Source organism: Rhinolophus hipposideros (assembly GCF_964194185.1).
Source record: "Rhinolophus hipposideros genome assembly, chromosome: 9".
Classification (NCBI taxonomy): Eukaryota; Metazoa; Chordata; class Mammalia; order Chiroptera; family Rhinolophidae; genus Rhinolophus; species Rhinolophus hipposideros.
The window spans coordinates 56,514,443-56,535,095 of record NC_138055.1 but is presented as its reverse complement, the minus strand read 5'-3'; the positions used below and the strand labels follow the sequence as shown (position 1 = coordinate 56,535,095).

At 48.5% G+C, this 20,653-nt stretch overlaps 1 protein-coding gene across 1 annotated transcript in view; it reads left to right on the top strand.

The window, feature by feature from the left end:
* Positions 1-3,284: 3,284 nt before the first annotated feature.
* Positions 3,285-20,653, top strand: part of MYO1A (myosin IA) — a gene marked incomplete at its 5' end in the record, with an annotated part of 31,665 nt that continues 14,296 nt past the window's right edge. Inside the window, 23 exons of the mRNA XM_081058979.1 lie at positions 3,285-3,398; positions 3,519-3,634; positions 3,887-3,981; positions 4,166-4,270; positions 4,495-4,541; positions 4,679-4,742; positions 4,945-5,043; positions 7,052-7,155; positions 7,276-7,423; positions 7,917-8,035; positions 8,114-8,200; positions 9,545-9,610; positions 9,767-9,871; positions 12,078-12,140; positions 12,318-12,518; positions 12,689-12,915; positions 13,272-13,472; positions 13,631-13,724; positions 14,181-14,330; positions 14,441-14,509; positions 14,961-15,035; positions 18,884-19,018; positions 20,356-20,462. Of these exons, the coding sequence (XP_080915105.1) occupies positions 3,285-3,398; positions 3,519-3,634; positions 3,887-3,981; positions 4,166-4,270; positions 4,495-4,541; positions 4,679-4,742; positions 4,945-5,043; positions 7,052-7,155; positions 7,276-7,423; positions 7,917-8,035; positions 8,114-8,200; positions 9,545-9,610; positions 9,767-9,871; positions 12,078-12,140; positions 12,318-12,518; positions 12,689-12,915; positions 13,272-13,472; positions 13,631-13,724; positions 14,181-14,330; positions 14,441-14,509; positions 14,961-15,035; positions 18,884-19,018; positions 20,356-20,462 (2,591 nt within the window). The remainder of the gene's footprint in view (positions 3,399-3,518; positions 3,635-3,886; positions 3,982-4,165; positions 4,271-4,494; positions 4,542-4,678; positions 4,743-4,944; positions 5,044-7,051; positions 7,156-7,275; positions 7,424-7,916; positions 8,036-8,113; positions 8,201-9,544; positions 9,611-9,766; positions 9,872-12,077; positions 12,141-12,317; positions 12,519-12,688; positions 12,916-13,271; positions 13,473-13,630; positions 13,725-14,180; positions 14,331-14,440; positions 14,510-14,960; positions 15,036-18,883; positions 19,019-20,355; positions 20,463-20,653) is intronic.

The window sequence follows — 20,653 nt, the reverse complement described above, 5'->3', positions numbered from 1 at the left end:
TCTCAGGTCCCAGTCACACCAGGACTGTTGGTCACCCTAGCTGTGATGTTTATGCCACTGTTTCTAAGCCTGAGCATGCCATCTCATTTTAGAGTCACTTCTCTTGTGGGCACATAGTAGGCACTCAATAAACGAGTGAATGAGTGGACACACAGGTAAACTCGGTTGCAGGCGGCTGCAGATTCCTGGCCTGGGAAACAGGAGACCTGAGGTCTGGCCCCAGCTCTGTCAGGTTTGCTGTGCTGTGTTCCTGGGAAAGTGGTTTCTCACTCTGGGTCTGTCTCCTCCAGTGTAAAACAGAATCTGTTGTCAGTTCTGCCTCCGACACTGATTCTACTCTACCTATATACGGGATTATGTTCCGATGCCATTTCCACTCAGCTTTTTCTCTTTTCCTTGCCTTTCCCCCCTTCAAATATATATAGTAGATCAGTAAGTTAGGTAAGGGCAGGTTGATAATGGAACTGCTGATGGGCCAGGCTTATGCAGAGTGCTTTTGCGAAACAATAGAGCTTGGACCTTGAACCAAGCAGCCGTGACTGGGAGTTGGAGAATCACGTCTCTATCTTCAGCTAAGTGTCTGTAATTACCTAATTTCCCATTTGTGCATGCCGGGGAGGGAGAACGGTGGGCAGAGAGCCTATTGTTTAGGAATTTCCCTGGGTGGATGAAGGGGTATCCTGGAAAATAGAATTTTATAAGCTTTTATCTGTCAGAAGCAGATATTTCCAGCTGGTCTAGTGTCCAGGAAAGAGGCTCTCAGGGTCTTATTCAGTATCTGAGCACAGAATAAGGTCTAAAATTAGAAGTATCTGGACTTGAGCTGGAACCTGTGGCCGACAGGGTCAGGAAGCTGCATTCTGTTCCTGGTTCTGTGGAACTGTGGACACATTCTGTAACCTTTCTGAGTCCTGGTGTTTGCCTCTAATTTTCCTTTTTAATGGCGTATCTGCATGGCCTGCCTCCCAGGGTCAGGGTGGTGTGATTCAGTGCGACCATACAGGTAGGAGTTCAATGAAACTGATGTGTATACAAATGTCAAGTGTTATTACTACCTTTAATCTTTAGATTTGTATGATGGGGTCTGATTCATGGCAGGAAGGAAGTAGAGAGGAATTTGGGGATGTTGTCTGCTTAGTTCCTCAAATAATGTCATTGACAACCCTGACTCTCAATAAGATAGGCGGTGTACTGATTCTGTCTTAGAAAGACATGCAAGCCTACCTTCCTCCTTGGCAAAAGTCATGACTTTTGGGAAAAGCTTGTCTTTGGCTTTATATTCCACTTCTTTTCTCATTTCCAAATTTTGGGGGCAATGGAGCAAGAACTGTACTTGAGCCGTTCAGCTAAGGCCAGCTGGACACCCTTTCCTACCTAGAGATCACTTTCCCCTGTGACTGAGGCCTGTGAAGGGTTAAGCGAGCCACACCCTGAGCAGAAATATACTTGGACTTTGTGCTGAGCAGCCATCCCTGGCCTCTCCTGGTTTGACTGACTCAGGGAGCCCTAAGCTGGAGGAGGCAGCACAGAGAAGGTCAGAGGACTGGACACGAGCGAGAGGAAGGCAGCCTCTTCCCTGACCTCCCCGACACCATGGACAGCTCCTGCTAGCAAGGCCACCTCTCCACAGTCGGGGCCTGGGCACCCTATGCTCCCTTCCTGTTGAATTGGGATTTCATCCACTGTTCTCCAAGGGACAGTGAAGTTACACACTACTTCCAGTGTTGGGTGAGTCTTGCTTTGACCTGTCACTGCTCCTCATTTTACATCTTGGAGTACCCGTCTGGGGACTACTTCCTTTTCTCCTTCCCTACCTCCAACCAATCACAGGCCCACTTCCCTTAAATCCAGATCCAAAGAAAATGTCTTCTCCAAGCCCTGCTTCTGTTTCTTACCCTTCCCTGCCAAGTTACTTAACAACTGAACTTTTTTTTAAACCTGGAAAATGGATAATTATAATACCTCGCTCGTGGGGATATTGTAAACATTAAGTGAATGAATAGATGTGAAGTGTTTGGAGTCCTACCTGGCCCATGGTAATTGCTATATGATTGCTATTATAATTATTCATATTTCTTCCTCTGTTATGTCCTTCCAGAAAGTGGCAAGTGCTTTCTTTTCCTGGAGCTCCGGGAAAGTAGAGTGAAGGGAGAAGGCAGCCTGTGTCCCCTCTTGCCCCACCTTCCATTCCTGTTTCCTTCCCCTCCTCCAGCCAGGCTCAGCAGTGCAGGAGAAAAGCAGGACAGGGTTCTTGTCTTCCTGTTGGGGAGTGGCATTGACCATTGTACTAATGATTCTGTGCTGCACCTGACCACTCTGCCTACTACGTCCCACAATGAAGCCTGAGGACGGCTCGGCTTCCTCCTTAGGAAACACCTGCCTACTGCTTGGGGCTGAGCCCCGCAATGCTCCCTGCCCCTCCAGCTCTGCTTTTTCTTGCCCATTCCCACCAGTGACTGCAAGGCTGGGTGTATCCCTCTAGGGCAAAGTTCATGCCAAGTTATAGGAATGGGTGTAAAAGCTGGAAACAGAGAAATAGGGACGGAAGTGTAGGCACATCCAGAGGTCCTGACGGTTATTTGCCTGTTGGGGAAACAAATCTCAGTTTGACTTTCTTTGGGGTATTCCAATCTTTATGGAGGAACTTCTGCCTCTATCCTCAAACTCATCACTTTGTCCGGTCCCCATGTAACACATGAATCTCACTGTGGCAATGAGAGGGGAGGAGAGACTTTTGGAAGAACTTTTGAAATGGACGTGGGTGGGTTGGCTGAGTGAAATAAGGGCTGTGGGAGGTAGGGAGTTGAAAAGGAGAACTGGGGACAGGTGGCCAGGGAGTCTAGAACCTGGTCAGGGCCTCAGTGCAGGAGGGAGAGAGCTTCTGACGCCTGATTGTGACACAAAGTTTGCTTACCCTGCCTTCCCCAACCTTCTCTCTCGCAAGCACAACTGTGCTCCCCCAGTCATTACCTACCGATGCCTTCCTTACCCTGGTAGTCAGGGACCATGGTCCTGTCGTCCCCCTGTGTCGCCCCTGCCCACCCTGACCTAAGGAGCAGAGGATTCCCCCATCTCCTGCTGAGTTTTCTGCAGCCTTCCACAGTTAGCTTGGGCTAGTCCAGAGGCCTCTCCTAGGTGGGGGCTCTCTCCATGGCCAGGACTCGGGGTGGGGGAAAAAGGCTCTCTTAGGTCCTTCTGCCTTCCTCTCCTCAGTTACTGGTCTTTAAAGTGGAGCAGACATCAAAATGCCTCCTTTACTCCCAGGATCAGTAGCCCCGCTGGACATGGCTCTCCTGGAAAGTTCCGTGGGGGTAGAGGACCTTGTGCTTCTGGAACCCCTGGACCAGGAGTCTCTGCTCAAGAACCTCCAGCTGCGTTATGAAAGCAGAGAGATTTATGTGAGTTGTTACGGGTACCCCTGACTGCGGGTGTGCGTCTAGAGTTCATATGCTCCCATTCCCCTCTCTCCCCCAACCCCCACATCTGCTCATTTCCTTCACCTTCTTCCCTGGCTCCAGACCTACATTGGGAACGTGTTGGTCTCAGTGAATCCCTACCAACAGCTGCCTATCTATGGCCCAGAGTTCATTGCCAAATACCAGGACTATACCTTCTATGAGCTGAAGCCCCATATGTGAGTAGAGGGACCAGAGGAAGCGGATGGATATTCCTGATGATGAGACATCCTAGTTTCCTCTTTCTCCTGAAGGAGGTCTGCCAGCTTCCCCTGCTTCCCCTGGCCCTCTGGAGGCCTCTTCCTGGTCCTGTCACTTGCCTCAGTCTGGTCCAAGTGTGGAGGGTGGATGAATTTGGAGGCTGGGGCTCGAGAGAAAGATGGTGTCTTGGGCTGGCTTCATAGTACTCATTACCCGTTTCCTCCCTGAAGCTACGCACTGGCAAATGTGGCGTACCAGTCACTGAAGTACCGGGACCAAGACCAGTGTGTCCTCATCACGGGCGAGAGTGGAGCTGGGAAAACTGGTGAGGCACCTGACGGGGGAAAGCCGTGGAGTCACCACCGGCTACCTTCTTGTCTCTTTCCAAGCCAGGCCTAGAACGCCCCTGCGCCACCCCTGAAATTCCCCCTTGGTTTTTCTGACTGAGGGGTCTGAGGTGCTGGAATGAGGGTGGTGTGGGGATTCATGCGAGGGTTTCTCTTGCACAGAGGCCAGTAAGCTAGTGATGTCTTATGTGGCGGCCGTCTGTGGGAAAGGAGAGCAGGTGAACTCTGTGAAGGAGCAACTGCTTCAGTCAAACCCAGTGCTGGAGGGTGAGAATTCCAGGCTCTGCCCACTCCACTGCCCCCCAACCTCCTGCCACCCCCAGAGCCACTTAGTCCTACACCCTCTTCCCCAGTGTTCCAAAACCTCTGTTCTCATTGAGCCTGAAAAATCTGAGATTGGCACAATTCACTGGAAGACCTTCCTCCTTTCCCTTCTCTAGAATCCCTTTTCTCCCCTCAGCCACCTCACTGCCCCTTTCTTATCTCTGCAGCTTTTGGCAATGCCAAGACCATTCGCAACAACAACTCCTCTCGATTTGTGAGTGAACATTTCCCTGAGCTGGGAGGACAGAATGTGGGGGCTTGAGAGGGAGGAATGTGGCACAGCCCCCTCCTGGATGGGGTGGTGAGAAGCGGGGGAAGCAAAGTCTCTCTCTCTCTCTCTGGTCTCTGAAGGGAAAATACATGGATATTGAGTTTGACTTCAAGGGATCCCCCCTCGGTGGCGTCATCACAAACTGTACGTGTCTCCCGATTCCACTTACCGCCTCTCTCTTCTACCTGCCCCCACGTCCCTTCTGCTAAGCTGCTACTGTGGGTAGGAGGAATATTAGACTACTGGACTTCCCAACTACTAGGAACACCAGGGACGAGGGCAGAATTAGAGGGAAGCGAAGATATCTTCCAGACCCTCAGGACATTGTTTTCTAATTCTTTGCCAGATCTGCTTGAGAAATCCCGAGTGGTGAAGCAGCTCAAAGGAGAAAGGAACTTCCACATCTTCTATCAGCTACTGGCTGGAGCAGATGAACAGCTGCTGAGTATGTGTCTGCCCCAAACTCCATTCTGTCCCCTCTGGGCCCCTGCAGCCCTCTTCCCTTGAGCCCCTCAGACTCTTCCTTCCTGCATTCCTCATTCTGAGTCTCACTCACCATTGTTGAGTGAAGAGAAACTCTGTTTTCTCTTCTTTTTCTGGGGTTTTATTGCTAGGAATAAGCTTTCTTGCCTCTTCACTGCGCTTATTCCTCTGTCCAGCCTGGGTTCCTCTTTCTCCAAGATGGCTTCAAAAATGGAACACTCATTTACACCTACCATCCATTCCTATCTTCAACGAAAGGGACTTTATTGATAGTTCAGCAGGAAATCAGGATGTTGCAAGTGTTCAAGAACTTTCAATGAGCTTTGAAAGTTGTCCTGGTTCTACATCTGCCTCACCTAGGAGCCTGTCCTTGATTTCCTCTTCTTAGATAATTCTACATAAGTTTCATTCATTCATTCATTCATTCATTCATTCATTCATTCATTCATTCATTCATCAAACATCTGTTGAACACCTACTATGATCGAACACTGTACCAGCCTCTAGGGATAAGGATTTGACTGACATGGACCTTGTCCTTGAAGAACGCACAGTCTCCTAGGGATGGCAGATGTGTGAAGAGACACACTGCAGTACAGTGTAATCAGTGCCAAATGGCCCCTGCAGACGGCAATAGGAGCAGAAGGCATGGAGCATGCTGCCTTGTCTTGGGGAAGAGCCCATCCCAGCTTGAATACTGTAGTGGCCTGAGGTGGCTCTGGTGGGCATCACAGCAGGGTCTGCTGGGACTTAAGATCTTGCCCGAGTTTGCCTCCCAATCTCGCCTCTAGCTGTGACCACTGTGGATATCTGGCCCCACGGACCTGTCCCTTTGGTTTCTGGTTATTCTATGCTGGCCTTGTGCCAATCTCCTTTTCCCTCTGGGAGATCACTGTGGTTTAAGAGCCCCTGCAGGTCTCATCCTCCCTCCTGGCTTAGTAGTCTTGGTTGTATTCAATTGGTCTGAATCATAGACACTAGTGTCTTGTTCTGGCTGAGTCTCTCGTCATTGGTTGAAGTTGAGTCCAGACAGGGCCTCCCTCGTGTCACATCCCAGGTCCTTTCTGACTCACTCTCTGTTCAGACGCCCCTCTTTAGAAAGTTTCAGTTTCAAAATTGGTGTCTCAGGGGAAGCTGCCATTAAATTCTAATTTGAGAGACACTTCCTGGTTTACAGATCATTTGAATAACAAGATAATTGATAGCCCCAAAGCTCCATGATTAATCCACTGCTTCCCACCTCAGGTAAACAACTTTGACCATTCCCTTGATTCATTTGTTAAAAAGAATAAAGTTCTCTGCATGCCAGCCAAACACACAATATATGAAGATAAAAAACAGTTCCAGCACACAAGTTGTTCACTGACGGGAGAGAGGGAAAAAAACAAACGTCGTTCGTGTGATTGGGATTGAGATAGAGATGTACCATGGGGGAACACAAGAGAGCCATTTGGCTCAGCCCCACAACGCCAGAGAAAACCTTCCAGAAGAGGGGTCAGGGTTGGGGAACATAGCACCTGCCACTTTGTCATTGCTTAGTGAACAAATAATGAATGCACCAACCAGGGTGAAGGATTGAGGCTGGGGAGCGATATGTGCTCACGTTTCTTTCCTGACTTTCATCCTCCCAGAACCACTGAGACCTGAGCAGTGTGGAGGGTTTGCTTGTTTCTTTTCATTGTTTAGAACCCTGAGGGTGGGGAGACAGGTAAAACGATGCTTTTCTTTCATACAAGTTCGTGGAAACTCCAGCAATTATGAATACCTAAACCCTACATACCACTTAAAAATTTAGTCTGTTATAGGAATTAATGATCCCAAAACAAAGGAGACAAGGGGAGAACCTAAACCAAAACGGGCTCTTTTGGACAAATGAATGAACCAGCCTCCGGCAAGGGTGATGAGGGTCAAGGCTGGAGGGCTCCAGAGAGCCACGTACTAACTTTCTCCCCGCACCCCGGCCCTCCCAGAGGCGCTGAAGCTCGAGCGGGATAGAAGCGGCTATGCCTATCTGAACCAGGAAGTGTCCAGAGTGGATCAAATGGATGATGCCTCCAACTTCAAGGCTGTTCAGGTGGGTGCCCAGCGGAGAGGAGGCCTAGGCCCTTAGCCTGTCCCCGGAGCCCAGGCTCTAGCTTTGAGAAGGGAGGCACTGGACAGTTCAGCTTCTGAACTCTTCTGCTTTCTCCCGAAGAGTGCAATGACTGTGATTGGATTCTCGGAGGAGGAGATTAGATGGGTGCTAGAGGTGACGGCCATGGTGCTGAAGCTGGGGAACGTGGAGCTGTCAGAGGAGTTCCAGGCCAATGGGATATCAGCAAGTGGCATCTGTGATGGGAGAGGTCTGCACCCCCCTGCTGGAACCCCCACCCAGCTCCCTGAATATCCTATCGCAATTTCTGTTCTTCCACTATCTCCAGTGTAATCAATTTCATTCTGATTTGGTCCCACTCAGTCTGCTCCTGAGTTCTTCCCCAAACATACTCATTGAGAACTCCCAGTAAGCCATATTGAAACGAGGTTTTGAAGTTTGATAGACCTAGCTTCTGGGACTTCTCCAAGTCTCAGTCGATTTTTTTTGCAAAATGAGACAATTACACCTGTTTCAGAAGATTCTCATTTTAAAGTAGATACCGGAGGCAAAGTTCCTAGATCTCCCTTTTCTCCTCCCCTTCCCCAGAGCTTCCTCCAGGGCCATGTTCTGGATTGGCTGCAAGGACTTCCCCAGTAAGACCCAGGGACACTAGTCTCCCAGCAATTTCATTTGTCAGCCCTCCCTCCCTCCCCTATGAGAAAGCCCTCTCTCAGGCCATGTTGTATTTCCTCATCACCCAGGTGTTGAGGAGATTGGGGAAATGGTGGGTTTGAATTCAGAGGAACTAGAGAGAGCTTTGTGCTCAAGGACCATGGAAACTGCTAAAGAAAAGGTGGTCACTGCACTGAATGTCATCCAGGTAAGTGGTCCTATGGAAGGGGCTGATTCTGAGTTTGTTCTGTGGCTGTCACACTAACTAGCTTGGCCCCACCTTCAGGCTAAGTATGCTCGAGATGCTCTGGCTAAGAATATCTACAGCCGTCTCTTCAACTGGATAGTGAATCGAATCAACGAGAGTATCAAGGTGAGAGACGGCCCTCTTCCCTCCACACCCCCCTGCCTGCCTCACCGCCCTTGCCCCGGTCACCAACCCCATACCTTGGGTTCTGAGATGGAAAAGAGTAGTGACGATGAGTAGTGACGAGGAGGGGTAGTGTACAGTTTCTTCCACTACTGTGTCATTGTGAAACAGCACTGGTTTTTGAGTTTGAATATCTGGATCCTCTACTTATGAGCAGTGTGGCCTTTCAATTTCCCAAAGATTCTGAGCCTCAGTTTCCTGATTTGGAAAAAGGGACATTAATGCCTACCTGCTTCACAGGTTTAGTGAGGATCAGATAAAATTATGTACATGGTGACCATAGAATCCAGCAATTCTACTCCTAGGTATATATCTAAGCAAACTGAAAACAGATACCCACATAAAAACCTGTACACGAATGTTCATAGAGGCATGATTCATAATAGCCAGAAAGTGGAAACAACCCAAATGTCCATCAACTGATGAATGCATAAATGAAATGCGGTACATTCATACAGTGGTACATTATTTGGCCGTGAAAAGGAATAAAGTGATGACACACGTCCAACATGGATGCGCCTTGAGCACATGTTGAGTGAAGGAAGCCAGTCACAAAAGGCCACATCGTGTATGATTCCATTCATATGAAATGTCCAGAAGAGGCAATCCATAGACATGGGAAGTAGATCAGTGGTTACCAGGCACTGGGGCAGTGGCTGGAGGGAAGGGGAGTGACTGCTGACAGTGTGGGTCCAAGATTTCTTTTCGGGATGAAGAAAATGCTCTGGGATTAGGTGGTGGTGGTTGGTTGTACACCTTCTGACCATTCTTTAAAAATCCACTGAATTGTAAACCTTTCAAGGGTAAGTTTTATGGCATGTGAATTAGATCAAAATAGCATTATGATTTTAACATTATGTACAGGAAAGTGCCATCGATTTAGAAGCTATTACTGGAAGGCAGCAGGGTAAAGTGTGATTTGAACCTAGGTTTGGGTAAATGCTTAGCCCTTTTGCAATTTGATTTTTTCATCTGTAAAATGGGAATAATCACACCTCACAGGGTTATTATGATAGGATTAATGATATAAGAACATAGAATTTTTGTAATTCTTGTGGGAGCACCATCTTGGAATCTATTTGCGTCTTCCTTTTTCCCCTTGTCCCCCTCTTTGCTGTCCTCCAGTATATAGAGGAGGAAAGAGAATAAAATCACAATTCCTTTCCTGCTTGATCAAGCTCACCCGAGTTCTATTTGATCCTTGTTCCAGTCACATCCACCGTAGAAAGGCCTGGCATGGTGTGCAGATGTGGCCTGTACTCAGATTTCTCTTTTCCTTCTCTTTAGGTGGGCACCGCGGAGAAGAAGAAGGTAATGGGGGTCCTGGATATCTACGGCTTTGAAATATTAGAGGTAAGAGAGCTTCACCCAACCTCAGTACCCTGCTTCCCTATGGTTAGGGGCAGATGGGTTCAAAGGGGGATGTGAGAGAGGAGGGGCGGGGCTGAGCGGGAGGAAGCGTCTTAGGCTGCGTTGGTCTCTCTCTTTAACCTGTGTACCTTCCCTCAGGATAATAGCTTTGAGCAATTTGTGATCAACTACTGTAATGAGAAGCTACAGCAGGTGTTCATAGAGCTAACACTAAAAGAGGAGCAAGAGGAATATAAGAGAGAGGTAAACTAAGACATCTCCCTACCTTTCTCTCTTAAATGACTTCTAGCCACATGCCAGATCTTTCTTTCTCCTTGATCATGAGTTCCTCTCCATTATCCCCAGATAGGAACACAAAGGACAAAAAATTTCCCCTGAACAGCTGAACACTCCAGCATTACCAAGAAGCTCTAATTTTCTGCTCTCTATCCCCTCAGTCCCCATCCTCCCACTCCAGGCCAGGCAAGAATGGGGCAGATTGATGGAAGTATGTGTGTGTGTGTGTGTGTGTGTGTGTGTGTGTGTGTGGCAGGGGGGAGTCCTGACAAGAGTGAAGTGACAGCTAGCTTGGCCTATGGCATACTGTGAGCCAAATTTAGAAGGGACGTATCTTCTGGGCTTGGCACCCTACCACATCCCTTTCTGTGTTCTTGTCTAACATCTCAGAATCCTTTGTCTGCTCCAGGCCCTGGCTGCTGTCGCCATCTGCTCTTGTAGCACTCTGATCCCAGACTTCCCCACCAGCACTGCCCCATGGCTCAGACTTTCCACGCTCCTTCCATGTTCAGTGAAAACCCCTGTTCTCTGTGGCTACGTGTGAGAATGGCTATCTGATTGAGCTAATCCACTGCAAAGTGTGAATGGCTCAGTCTCACTCATCAAAACCCTCCTAGGGATGCTCCCTGTGAGCTCTCAGATCTGTTGTGGCAGAATTTCAGGCAGTGTGGTCACAACGTGTGGACACGTTTTTTTAGTTGTTTGTACATTTTGATTTTAAAAATGTAAATCATCAAATAGATAATACATTCCCATGTTTCAAAATTCAAAAAGCTTAAACAGGTGTATAAAAAAAGATCTTCTCTCACCCCTCCCCCTCCTACCCATCTCTCACCCCGTCCCCCTCCTACCCATCTCTCACCCCGTCCCCCTCCTACCCATCTCTCACCCCGTCCCCCTCCTACCCATCTCTCACCCCGTCCCCCTCCTACCCATCTCTCACCCCGTCCCCCTCCTACCCATCTCTCACCCCGTCCCCCTCCTACCCATCTCTCACCCCGTCCCCCTCCTACCCATCTCTCACCCCGTCCCCCTCCTACCCATCTCTCACCCCGTCCCCCTCCTACCCATCTAGAGGCACCTGAAGTGGGCCTCCTTGCAGAGGTCTTTGATATGGAATCAAACACATCTGTAAATATATTTTTCTACAAAGTTTGTTCAAGTAGCCGTGAATATACTCTCTTCTATGCCTTTCTCTCATAAGTTAACAAGATGTCTTTCTGGATCAGTGCATAAAAATGCGTTTTGACAGCTACATAGGATTATCATTCATTTAATCAGTCGGGGAAGGCATTTCCAGAATGACGTGGGAGGGCAACTTTACTTAAGACCTGTGAGGGAGGAGGGAGAGAAAGGCTTGTGTTCCCCAGTCACACCTGGGAAAAGCCTGAGCTGGGAAGTCTGGCCCTTGGGTGGGATCAGGAGCTATCCTGCTTGCAGGCCTTATGCTGAAGAAATACCTAAAGCAGAGAATGATCGTCTTTGGGTCTTCTGCTTCTGTACTGTTCTTGCTTTTTTTAAAAAAAAACCAATTATACAGTCCCAAAGTATCATGTAGATCAGTGATTCTTAAAGTGTGGTCCTGGACCAGCAGCATTAACACCCTCCAAGAACATGTGAGAATGCAGATTCCCAGGCCCTTTCCCAGACCCGCTGGCAGAGGCAGTGATCTGTGCTTCAACAAGCCCTCCAGGTGATTGCGATATACACTGAAGTTTGAGAATCATTGCTGTAGGTCTTTGAAGATGTACCAAATTAGCTTTGCTGTTGGATGATAAACTCACGTGCTTTGGTTCCACAGTTTGCTGCCAGAGCAGTGTGGCCATTTGCTGTTCCACATACTCAAGGATCCTTCTCCACCCAAACAGTGGGGTAGCCCCTACCCAGTCCTCACCCAGCATCTTACACTTCCCTCTCCACCCTACAGCACCTACAGGGCTCTCTGCATTGTCTCCCCCTCACAGCTGCTCTGTCTCTCCACACCCCCCCAAATTCTCCATCAACCCTGGAAAAATGGGGACATAAACTGAAACCACACCAAGGACCCCTCTGAACTATAGGGCTTTCTGAGGGTCCTTTGTGGGTTGGGTGAAAGGGGCCCTGGGTCTGGTGAGGTCTTTGAAGACTTATCTGAGACCTGCTCCCTATAATTTGTCATGTTTCCCCTTGCCAGGGCATACCATGGAAAAATGTGGACTTCTTTGATAATGGCATTATCTGTAACCTCATTGAGCGTGTGAGTTATCCTTCTTATCTCTGGGGCCTCCCCTGAATATCCTTCCCCTGTCTCTCTCTCCCCCCTCCCTTTACCCCACTTGGTAAGGGTGGTAAAGAGGGCAGAGAGGCAGCAGGGAGAGTTCGGACATCTTGGAGGACCAGGTCTAGGTTGGGCTGATCTTGTTCCCTTGGCCAGAATCAGCAAGGTATCCTAGCCATGCTGGATGAGGAGTGCCTGCGGCCTGGGGTGGTCAGTGACTCCACCTTCCTGTCAAAGCTGAACAAGCTCTTCTTGAAGCATAGTCACTATGAAAGCAAAGTCAGCCAGTATGCTCAGCGCCAGTATGACCGCACCATGGGCCTCAACTGTTTCCGCATCTGCCACTATGCGGGCAAGGTGATATGGCAGGGCGAGATGGTCAAGACTGGGGCCTGAGCACAGGCTGAAGGCAATGGGGGAGGAACTGGGGGGAGATGAGAACTGGGAATACCTCACAATGAGACGCGGAAGGCCAAGTGCTAGGACATGGTCGTGGGCTCTCCAGATTAATAGCTGTTCGTCTACAGGTGACATACAACGTGAACGGCTTCATTGACAAAAATAACGACCTGCTTTTCCGGGACTTGTCCCAGGCCATGTGGAAGGCCCAGCACCCCCTCCTTCGGTCCTTGTTCCCTGAGGGTGATCCCAAGCAGGCATCTCTTAAACGCCCCCCAACTGCTGGGACCCAATTCAAGAGTTCTGTGGCTACACTCATGAAGAACCTATATTCCAAGAACCCCAACTACATCAGGTGACGTGATGGGCACACAGGGGAACATGCTAGATATGTGCTGGCACATGCAGGGTCCATGCACTGTGGAACATGTCCTTGGGGGCAGATGTTTCTGGAATAAGGGTATCAGAGGCCTTTTCCCATTGGAAAACAGACCTAGATGAGGAGATGAGAGTCCTGTATCAAGGAGAGCCTCAGATTTTGGTAGGGACCATACCACAGTGAGTGAAACTAGAATGGCCAGGGTGTCCACTTCCTCTGAAATGTTTCACCTATGGGGAACCTGTATGCAGATAGGGGTGTAGAGACCAGGAAGGGTTACACTGGCAAAGGTGAAGCTCCTGAAGCCTGTGCCTTGTCCCACCTCCCACCAGGTGTATAAAGCCCAATGAGCAGCAGCAGCGAGGTCAGTTTTCTTCGGAGATGGTGGCAACCCAGGCTCGGTACCTGGGGCTGCTAGAAAACGTGCGGGTGCGACGGGCAGGCTATGCCTTCCGCCAGGCGTATGGGCTCTTCCTGCAAAGGTACCAATTGCTGAGCCGGAGCACTTGGCCTCACTGGAATGGGGGAGACCGGTAAGACTCAGTGGGGAGCAGGGGAGGGCAGTGCAGGGAGCATCTGTGGGGGAAGAGACTCTGAAGTCTTCTTGGTCAAGCCCTGAACTTTTCTCCTATGGTGGAGAAAACCATCCCTTGGGTTGCCCCTCGACAGCTTTCCCCATCTGCTCCTGTAGGGAGGGTGTCGAGAAGCTCTTTGAGGAGCTGAGCACATCCTCAGAGGAGGTGGCCTTTGGGAAGACAAAGATCTTCATTAGAAGCCCCAAGACGGTGAGTTGGAGAGCGCACTTATGTTTGAGAGCTCATCTGAGTAAGAGGCTGGGTGGGGAGGGGAGCATCTATAACCTGGAATGGATAGTGGATGAGGAAGTCTCCTCTCTGCAGGGACTGAATCCTTGGGTTCCCACCCTGGCCTGAGCCCTGGGAGTCAGGTGTGCTTGCTCGGCCCTCTCTGAGTGCCTATGCCTGAAGGAGGACTCCTTGAGGCTCAGGGGGATGAGCTGCTCGTTTCTAAGTTTCCAAATCCTAGCATAGTGCCTGCTACAGAGTTAAGAGTTCGGTAGGTGATTATTAAATGAATGAATAAATAAATGAATGAACTAAGAAGACAAAGGAATGTTCCTATAAAACACTGGCTGGGAAGCCCCTGGTGCTGTGAGGTGCAGGAGGAGAGAGCGCTGTTCCCCTAGGCCAGCTTCTCTGTCCCACCCTTCCACCTCTCCACAGCTTTTCTACCTGGAAGAGCAGAGGCGCCTTAGACTCCAGCAGCTGGCCACGCTCATACAAAAGGCATACCGAGGCTGGCGCTGCCGCACCCACTACCAGCTGATGCGCAAGAGTCAGATCCTCATTTCCTCTTGGTTTCGGGGCGCCATGGTACCAGTTACCCCCAAAGTCTCATGCCCTTCCCTCTAAGAGGAGACTGGGAAGTGGGAGAGGTAGTTCAGGAGGAGGACTTTTTCTAACAGACCCATTGTTTTCTACAGCAAAAGAAACACTATGGGAAGATAAAGACGTCAGTATTGTTGCTCCAGGCTTACGTGAGAGGGTGGAAGGTAATGGGGAAGGAGAGAGGGGTTCCCTCCCCACATATGGTTCCCTCCCGACACTGTTTCCTTCCCCTACATGGTTCTTCCTGCATTGTTCCAGCTGCTGGGGGTAAAGAGCAGCAGAAATCAAGTCCTGCCCATGCCTAGGACGTACCTCTGGGTGATGGCACGTCTGTGTCCGGGCTCCATGTGTGTCTGGGAGAGTGGTTGCATGTTGGGAGGTCTGTATATATGCCGGGGTGTGTCTCTGACTTGGCAGCAGAGCTCTGCCTTCTGCTTTTAGTGTCCTCATTGTCAACCTGTCTGACTTTACTCCCTCCAGTTAGTCTCAGCTCTTTATCTTACTCTGTTCTTTGTGTGGTTGAAAAAGGGTAGAATCTCTTCTAGGTCTATCTTCTATCTTCTTGGTCTAACAGTGTGTCTTTACTTAGACTCCTTTCTTGTATGTTCCTGCCAGGCCCGCAAAGACTATCGAAAATACTTCCGGTCAGGGGCTGCCCTCGCTTTGGCAGGTTTCATCTACAAGAGCATGGTAAGTGGTGGGCATTGAGGGTGGCAGAGGGGGTGTTGAGGAGGGAGGGACAGATTTAGAAGAAGCAGATGTGAGGTTTGAGAAGAGGTGACTCAAAGCTTTCCCCCAAGAGCCTCCCTGACCTGCATGTACTTCATTCAGTCCTGGGAGGAGAAGGGCGTGGGGCAGCAACTTGCAGGGAGCAGACCCTCCCCAGCGTAGGGGCCCAGGGGTCCAATCAGAAAACATTTGGCCTGAGTGGGAAGTGCAGGTAACTCTGTGGTAGGAAGAGGTCCCAGCACATCCACCAACTATCCACAGTGAATAGGCCCAAGAAGAGACTGGGGCTGGATGGTTAGCAACAGTTGAAGAGGCTGAGCCTCGTTGAAGAACAGAGTGATGACACACATGGGATTAACTAACCCAACTTTCCGAGGTCCATTTTAAGGTTGGGATGAAGCAGGAGGAACCATATCTTCCTTCTAGCTCTTCTGAAACTATAGCAGACGAGTCTGAGATTAAATCTCGGAAGGATCTTAATTCTGGAGAACTCAGGTCAGAGAGGGAAGGAAGAAGCAGGACCAGGCCTGGACATTCAATCTCTGGGCAGTTTCCAGTGAGAGGAAAACAGGCACAGAGAAGGGTGATTTCCAGAGACATCCATTTGACAGCGATGGTGCTTCTGGAAGTATCGGTGGGAAACTAGACAGGGAGGGAACAGCACTTCCAGTGAAGTCTTGGGAAAGGCCAGAGAGGAGGAGGAAGAACGGGAGGTCTTGGATAGAGGGCTGGGGTAAATGAGAACTGCCCTCTGCTGATTTTATTTTGGATGGTTATTAGGACTCTTACTGACTAACTGTGCTCATTCAGATATGAGACACATTCATTGGAACTCTTTGTTGTTGGAGAGACTGGATGCCCTGGCCGGATCCCTTGGCCAAGTGGGGGCTCTGGGCCTCTCCATTGCCTACGTGAGCCTTCTTTGTGTCCTCTTCCCCCTCCCCAGGGAAGCTCCATTTTCCGAGGCCTCTTCTGTTGTCTGGTCTCACCTCAGCTGGCTCCAGGGTGTCTGCCTTCTCAGAGTTCCTGTTTTCTTGCTGCATAACTGCATACCTGAGACCTGTACTCTGATTTTGCTCTTATGTCAAGACTTGCCCCTCTTCCACCTTTCCTTTCACCTGTGCATTATCAGGCATCTGCTGAATATTATTACCTCGGCAGCGATTGGGTGCAGATCAGGATTTCACTGACTCGCATCCCCCACAGACGGATGCGTGTCGGGAGCCACTGGGCATCAATTTCCTCAGCGTTTCTGACTAGTCTGTATTTTGCCATTGCCTTGCCTGTAATTCATACTAATGCCTACTATTTTTTTGACTACTTAACTATGCACGACGCCCTTTACATGCATTAACTCTAATGCTTTCAACAACTCTGTGAGGTAAGCCCTTTTCTTTCCCCCATTTTATAGATAAAAAACTAAGGCCCAGAGAGGTTGAATAACTTGCTAGGAGTCCCCCAGCTGGTAAGTGGTAGAGCTGGGATACAAACTATTTGACTCCAGAGTTTTAACCATTGCCTAAGACTGCCTGGGCAACCAGGTGTACATGGCCCTGGGTCGACCCGGGGGCAAGAGGGCTGCATGGGGAAAGGCGGAACTTTATAGATCTAGGGGGGAAAAAAACAACAAAAAAAGAAAACCCTCAGAGATCCCACAGTATTCGGAACCTGGGGGATTATGGGAGATGCTTAGGAATGTTTATTGAGTTAAATCAAACCAGACCAAGGATTAGAGACTCCAGGGTGATTAGACCAAGCCCACTAGGTCTTTGTAGTGGAAGATACGAAGAGCATGGGTAGTTCCTGGAGCAGTATATCATATGCTCTACCTTTTTCTATTTTAATTTTTTTTAACCGTTTGTCTTAGTGTAAAGTTTTCTTGAAAATTCCAAAAATTTGGAAGTGCTCAAGATCAAATCATTTTCTATACCTTTAATAATTCTATCCCATAAACAAAGAGGATGCTGGGTACTCCTAAGATATAAAGACTTGAGTCTTGATTCTAGATTGGGGGAGCCTTAAACAGTCAGTTGCTACAGGTGACACTAGACTGGATCCTGGAACAGGATATTTTCAGAAATTTATAAAGGACATTAGGAGAAATTTGACTATGCATTGCTCTTGGGTAAGTGTATCTAATTAATACTAATTTTCTTAGGTGTAGTAATAGCATTATGGTTATATAAGAGACTGTCCCAGTTCTTGGAAGATGCATGCTTAAGTTTTAGGGGAAAATGTCATGATATCTGCAACCTACTTTAGGATGATATAGTGAAGATTGGTATATATCTGTGTATTTATGTATTTCTATGCATTTGTATATGTGTGTTCATATGTTAGAGAGAGATTATGCAGAAAGAGCAAGATGTTAACATTATCAGTTGGTGAATTTAGGTGAGGGGTATATGGTATCTAGACGTTCATTGCAATGTTTGCTTCAAAGTTCATGCAAATTTAAAAACTTTCGAAGTAAGAAAATAAATTGCATCACATTTTTTAAAATCTTAAGTCGGATTATGTTACTCTTTTCCTTAAAATCCTCTACTGGTGTTCATTTCACGCTGAACAAAAGCCGGTGGTGTTATCACAGCCTACAAGGCCCTTCGTAATCTGTCCTTGACCAATCGTCTCTCTGATCTTCTCTTCTCTTGCTCAATTTAGTCTAGTCACGCTGGCTTTCTTTCTGTTTCTAGAATATACTACCACTCATTCCTGTCTCAGGGCCTGCTTTTTTGCATCATAGCATATATAATTATGTGGCATTACATTACATATGTTTATTTGCTTGTGGGCCATCTCCTTCCACACCCCCTCAATGAGAATGGACTTCGTTTCCTCTGTTCACTGCTATGTTTCTATAACGAGAAGAACAGAGCCAGGCACAGAGCAGACACTCAATACAAGTTGAAAAACTCAAGACCTGGGAGACTGACTCCCCAGCTGCCTAAAAGAGGGAGAAGATTTCCGTGCAAATAACAGTAGTACAAAAACAGAAGTATAGCCAAAGTGCCAGGGGGCTCCAAAGAAAGGAGAGGTACCCCTGGCCCAGGGAATTGGGAAGGCTTTGAGCTGTATCTGAAAGGATGGGTAGAATCTGGGCTGGCAGAGTTGAGCTGAGAACAGCATGAGCTAAGGCCCAGAGTGGTAAGGGCATTGCAAGGAGTCCTGTCTGGTTGGTGTGCCACCGTAATGCAGGAAATCTGTGACAAGAGGCTGGGCGCTAAGTAGAGGACTTTGAATGCCAAGTTGAGTTGTTGGGCTTGACTGACTAGAGAGGAGGGGAGACTTGTTACCTGTCCAATCCCTAACTCAGACAGTGGCAGCCAGCTGTAGGTAACTGGGAGCTGAGAAAACAGGAAGCTACAGGAGCAAAATATTGAGGCCAGGAGGTGGCTGGTTAGCTCAGTTAGTTAGAGTGTGGTGCTGGTAGCACCAAGGTTGCCGGTTCGATCCCTGCATGGGCCACAGTGAGCTGCCCCCTCCTTAAAAAAAAATAAAAAAAAATATTGAGGTGGTTCCTCCCACCTCACTACCCTGGGGAGCAGGTTAGCAGGTCTCTGCTTGGAACTAGTCCTTCTCTCCCTTTAATCTCCCATTCATGCTCTTACTGCCCAGCCTCAAGCCTACACTTCATGCAGAAAGAGATCCAAGAGGTGACACCCTTCTGTCTCCTCAGCTCCACTTGTTGCTTCTCACTGTGTGTGGCCTTCCTCCGTTTAAGTGGCAAGATCTGGGTGTGAGTTTACCCATTGGGAGGTCTTTCTTCTCATCATTCTACTCTCCTCTCAATTCTCCTGCTTCCAACCCAGGTACAGAAATTCCTCCTGGGGCTGAAGAACAATTTACCATCTACCAATATCTTGGACAAAGAGTGGCCAGCTGCCCCTTACAAGTGCTTCAATACAGCTAATTGGGAGCTGCAGCAGCTCTTCTGCCGATGGAAGGTACGTGTGCCCAGGCCCCTCTCCTCTCATTTGTGTTGTTTTCCTCCTCCCTCTGGTTTTCCTCTTCCACCTCCCTCTTCCACTTTTTTCTTTTTCCTTTTTCTTTTTGAGTTCTGGTAAAACATACAAAACAAAATTTACCATTTTAACCATTTTGAAATACACAGTTTGGTGGCATTCAGCACATTCACATTGTTTGGCAATCATGACCACCATCCATGTCCATCCTTTTTTTCATCGTCCCAAACTGAAACTCTGTACCCATTAAGCAATAACTCGCCATTTCCCCAACCCCGAGCCCCTGGAACCTATAATCTACTTTCTGTCTCTATGAATTTGGCTAGAGTCATATGCCACTTACCATCAGGGGTATGTTCTGAGAAGTGTGTTGTTAGGAGATTTTGTTGTGTGACATCATAGAGTGTGCTTACACAAACCTAGGTATAGCCGAAGCATAGCCTCCTCCACACGTAGGCTGTCTGGCGTACAGGCTAGTGCCTAGGCAACACAATTGTAGAGCACGTTACTGTACAAAACAACACAAGATTAAATCAAGCACAAGAGAAAATGCTGCCATCAAGAGACGCGATAAACATGACGCTGCTTCCGGCATAACACGACGTACTGTTTTACAGCAAATTTTTGTTTCTATAAGTAGAAAGAGTACACTCTAAAATAATGATAGAAAGTGTAGGGCAGTAAATACATAAACCAGTACCATGGCTGTTTATTACCAATATCGGATATTATGTAGTGTACTTAATTGTATGTGCTATACTTTCGTGTGCCACACGCAGTAGGTGTGTTTACACCAGCATCACCATAAACACGTGAGTGCTGCACACGCTGCAATGTTACCACGGCTATGACGTCACTGGGCAATAGGAATTTCTCAGTTCCGTTGTAATCTTAGGGGACCACCGTCGTACACACAGCTCGTCGTTGACTGAAATATTGTTATGTGGTACGTGACTATACTTCAGGCACCACATATAAGTGAAATACAATATTTGTCTTTTTGTGGCTGGCTTATTTCCCTCAGCACAGTGCTCTTCTATTCAGGAAATATTTATTAAGCACCTGTCTGGGACTGTGCCTTGTGCTGGGTGCTGGGCCTACAGCCCTCATGGGGCTTGTATTTGATTGTTCTCCTTCCCCTCACCCAGCATCCCTCTGTCCCCATCCTCACTGAGGTTTCCAGCACCTGTCCTTTTCTCTCTGTTTCTCTTCTCCAGTCCCTGCTCCTCTCCTTCCACGTCTCAGTGTTCTCCCCATCTCCCTTCCCAGCCCTGCTCTCTTCCTCCATGATTGTAGCTTCTGTCCCTCCCTACTCACAGTGCAAGAAATTCCGGGATCAGCTGTCCCCAAAGCAGGTAGAGGTCCTGAGAGAGAAGCTCTGTGCCAGCGAACTGTTCAAGGGCAAGAAGGCTGCATACCCCCAGAGGTGAGGGCTCGCAGACCCTGCACAGTTTCATCAAGAGCAAAGCGAAGATTCCCCAGGTGGGATAGGGCAGTGGGTGTCAAACTTTAGTGTGCATCAGATTCATCTGGCAGGCTTGATAACACTCCGAACGCTGAACCCCCTCCTCAGAGTTTCTGATTCAGCAGGTCTGGAGGTGGGGCCCAAGAATTTTC